Source organism: Arachis hypogaea, chromosome 20 (assembly GCF_003086295.3).
Source record: "Arachis hypogaea cultivar Tifrunner chromosome 20, arahy.Tifrunner.gnm2.J5K5, whole genome shotgun sequence".
In the NCBI taxonomy this organism is placed as follows: domain Eukaryota; kingdom Viridiplantae; phylum Streptophyta; class Magnoliopsida; order Fabales; family Fabaceae; genus Arachis; species Arachis hypogaea.
The window spans coordinates 25,875,746-25,880,319 of NC_092055.1; the positions used below are offsets into that span (position 1 = coordinate 25,875,746).

Consider the following 4,574-nt stretch of genomic DNA (forward strand, 5'->3'; position numbering starts at 1 on the left):
GTATACAAACCCAAGTTTTCAAAATACTCAAATAAACCTTAGTTCTCCATCAAAAGTCTCTATGAGGTACATGTGTGAATAATAATAATAATAATAATATAGCAAAAGACATAAGCAAAAATCCCAACTTTGCAGCAAATGAAACTTCAGACGCCTAACAAGGTGCCTCTTGACCTGCATCTGTAAAAGACAATATATGTATGGGATGAGAACCGGATGTTCTCAACATGGTAATGGTGCCTACATACATAAGATATAAGGTTCTGGAAAAACCAGAAGCAATCCTAGAACTCCGACACTCAGATTTTAAAACTTAAAGTTGAAATTTGAAACCATAACAAGGCAATCAATCTAGGGTGCTTAAGTTCTAGTCTAACCCCTAACTTAACCCCTCAACATTCACCCATTCCTCCAAGCCTCCAACACTTCAGTGGAACCACCCCGTCATTCCTCCGCCAAACAAAGGACATCTCAAATGCACAGACAAAAAAGACAGACAAAGAAAACACAAGTAGAGTACAGTTATTACAAATAGCAAGTATGGCAAATAAGCACATTGATTTACGAAGGCAAATCCAAATAATGCACAAGCACACAAAATAAACATATATATATGATGTATGCCTGCCCTATGATTGATGAGTCTCATCTGTCGGTTATCAAGCCAACCCGACATATCCAGTAGTTAACCTTGGACAGTCCCTCGTGCGCGCATCCCCAAGAGTCTATGCATAACTTTTTCTCAAATATACATATCAAATCCAGCTCATTGGGAGAATTTTCGGGAAGTTAAAGTGCCCGGCCACATCTTGCGACGTAGGGTTAACAGAGTATCGAGTCTCAACTTGGAGCAAGTGGTGGCAAGCCACTGCATCTACTCAGGAAAACTCGTATCTCAGAAAATAAGAGGTGCATAAGCCAAATTAACATTCAGATCATTCATTCGATTTCATTATAGACAATCTTCATCACATATTTAACATTTCCGTACTTCTCAACTATAATTCACCTTATCTCAAACTTTCTTCACTTCCAAGTTACCTCCCCTTCAAGGTTCAACCCATTCACCATGATTTCAACTAAGTTTTAGGGTCTTAGAGAGTAAAAATAGAAGTTTAGAGGTTTGAAATCTTGTTTAAATCACAAAACACAAAGTTGCTGAAAAATAGGGTCCCGCGTACACATGCCATGTTGCACGTACGCAGGGGCGTAAATTTCCTCACTCCGCATACGCGAGTTTCCCTGGACAGAATTGATTGCTCGCATCGCGTGATACTTGCCCACGTATGCAACCGTGTAAATTTAACCTTCGGTGTACGCAGGCACACTCCCGCATACGCGAGCACATCTGGGTAGAACCAAACGGTTGCGTCGCGTGTGCATTCGCAGATGCGAGCCCCTTAAAAATGCCAAAAAACTGTTAATGCTGCAGAATTTCCTTGTTCCCACCAATTTTTTTATGCACATAACTTTTTTGTTAAAATTATTTTTTATCCGTTCTTCGAATGGTTTAAACTTCACCAACCCAATTTTCATATAAAACAAGTTTAGGGGTAATTGAGGGTCTGAAAGTCAAGTTAGGGTTCGCCGAATTTTGGCCAAAAACCAAGTTTTGCACAAAAATCATAAACCACTATTTTCACAATTTCCTTTACCAAAATCAAAGTTCTACATTTCAAAATGACTCCAAACACATCCAACACTACTCCATATTCTATCACAACCAACCATACCTCAAATTGCCACTTCATTCAAAGAATTCTCAATTATACAACACAGTTATCAATATTCATATGTTCACGGTCATTATTCTCATCCATTACCATCAAATCATCATTCATCAATCTACTTTACTAACACCAGAGGCGGAGCTAGACTAACTATTTAGGGGGGCGGTATTTAATAATTTACTAAAAATATTTTATATTACTATTTCTATTGATAAAATTAAAAAAAATTTAAATATATAATTTCAATCAAAGTAAGACAATAATATATAAAAGTTACCACTTACAGTTTTGTATCATGAAAAGCAGGGGCGGAGCTAGACTAACTATTTAGCGGGGGCGGTGTTTAATAATTTACTAAAAATATTTTATATTACTATTTCTATTGATAAAATTAAAAAAAATTAAATATATAATCTCAATCAAAGTAAGACAATAATATATAAAAGTTACCACTTACAGTTTTGTATCATGAAAATGTTATTCGACGTTTTTTTCTATTTTCAAAATCATCTATAATTGAATTTGTGTCGAAAATAGATGCTAATTCTTTTTCTATATAGATGACCAAATTGTCTGCAAGAAATTTATCAGCCATCTTATTTCGGAGTCTTGTCTTAACAATTTTCATTGCTGAAAAAGCTCTTTTTGTTGTACAATTCAGAAAGTGTACCAATGCCTTTCAAATGATTTGGTATATTATGCTGATAATGTTGCAACTGAGATTTCAAAATATTTAGCTCATTATAAGGAAAGTCAAGGGGATAAAATTTCTCTGCTAACTTGCTAATTTCTTCAATATTAAATGATTTGAAATTGTCATTAGGATCCAAAGCACAACTCAAAGTCAAAAGCTCTATTGTTTGCTCATTAAATCTACTATTCAACTCTTGTATTTGAGAGTCAATTGTTGCCAAGAATACATCTATTCGATAATGATGCTCAACTGTCATACTTGGTTGACGAGATCGACCTCTTCCAAAAAAATATTGTGCACTCATATTAGGGATTTCAATTTCATGCTTTTCACAAAAATCTTTAACATTTGCAAGAAAATTGCACCATCCACCATCTCTTAATTGTTGAAGAAGTAACTTTCATGTAGAAACAATATGATTGCATTAAGAATATCTTGAGATTGTTGTTGCAGTGCTTGGCAAAGAACATTAGTGATTCCTATAATCTCTTTCATCAAGTGCAAAGTGAAAACAAATTCTAATGACAATAATATTTTACTAACACCATAAGCCTCACCTCTTTGTGCATAAGTTGTCCCGTCTTCAATGATATTATTGAGAACAATGTTGGTAGCAGTAACTGCAAATAGAATTAAAGTGAGAGCTCCATCGAGTATCTCCAGCTCTTTGTAAAGTGCTTATTTGATTCGCACTTTTGCCTGTTTTTAATTCATTTTGAGCAACCAAGTTTGCATTTTCAATTGCTTGAACTTCTTGTAATTGATCATGTCTTTTTGAAGAAGCACTAACAATAGTGACAATAGAGTTTAATTGAGTAAAAAATTCATGAATTTGAAGTACCTCTCTTGAAGCTGCCACCAATGCTAATTGTAACCTATGAGCAAAACAATGTACATAGTATGCTTGTGGAAAATCTTTAAGAAACAAAGCTTGCAAACCATTCCACTCACCCCGCATGTTGCTAGTACTATCATACCCTTGATCCCTAATATTTTCAACTTGGATATTATAATGAGAAAGGACAGAAATCAATTCTTTCTTTAAAGTTGTTGCACAAGTATTAGTGACATGTACAAGATCAAAGAATCTCTCTTTAACAAAACCATCTAGAGTAACAAATCTTAAAACAATGGCCATTTTCTCCTTTTTAGATTCATTTCTAGCTTCATCAACAATAATACAAAATTTGGCATCTCCAATCTCTTCTCTAATTGAATTTCTCACCTTAGTAGCAAGAATATGTAGAATTTTTTTTGGACATCATTTGAAGTATATTTAGCATTTTTTGGAGCATTTTCCAAAACATTCTTTTTCACTCTTTCATTGTAAGATCCCAAAAATTTCAACATTTCCAAAAAGTTACCTCTGTTGCTTGAACTTTGGCTTTCATCATGTCCTCTGTATGCGCAACCTTGAAATGTCAACCATCTAATGCAATATATAGATGCTCCTAATCGAATTCGATTCTTTTCAATCTCTTCTGATGTTTGCTTATGAAGAAGTCTGTCGATATGTTGTGATTGTTTCATCAAATCATCACATGATTTCAGCGCCTTATGATGGAATGAGTTGGGACCTTTGCCAATGTGATTCAAAAGAGCACATTCTTTTTCACTATTTACTTTCTTCCAACTCCTGAAACCATTCTCAATAAAAGTATTTGAACCCGTATTGATTGAAGGTTCCTTAGCAAAAAGAAAGCATGGAAAACAATATATAGCATCATCTTCTATAGAATATTCTAACCAAGATTGGAACAATTTAAACCATGAAGCTTGAAAGCGACGATGAGTTTTATCACCAGAAAATGGATAATTATCAAGAATTGGTTGATTTGGCCCAACTTTAATATAAGCCCGATGGATTTTATCTCTTTTATTTGGAGGAAACTTCCAAATCATTGGTCGCATTCCAGGATCTCTTTCCAAACGAAAAACATCCAGTTGATTTGGAAGAAGTTGTGGACGCTTTGAGCTATTCAATGGAGAACTTGAAGTAATGAAATTTGATGACCCCTCAAGTATTGGAGTAGTAAGAGTAGAAGCATCTTCATTCTCTTGATCTTTTCTTTTAAAAAATGTATCAATGGTTTTGAACTTACTCATAATTCAAATGGCCAAATAAGTTCCTATAATTAAAAATATATTTA

At 34.3% G+C, this 4,574-nt stretch overlaps 1 protein-coding gene across 1 annotated transcript; it reads right to left on the reverse strand.

Moving 5' to 3' along the window:
* Window positions 1–2,344: 2,344 nt before the first annotated feature.
* Window positions 2,345–3,562, reverse strand: LOC112785644 (uncharacterized). Its single transcript, XM_025829094.1, has 2 exons — window positions 3,266–3,562; window positions 2,345–2,821 (listed from the first exon to the last, which is right to left on the reverse strand). The coding sequence occupies exons 1-2, from the start codon at window positions 3,560–3,562 to the stop codon at window positions 2,345–2,347; spliced, it is 774 nt and encodes a 257-aa protein (XP_025684879.1).
* Window positions 3,563–4,574: the final 1,012 nt, after the last annotated feature.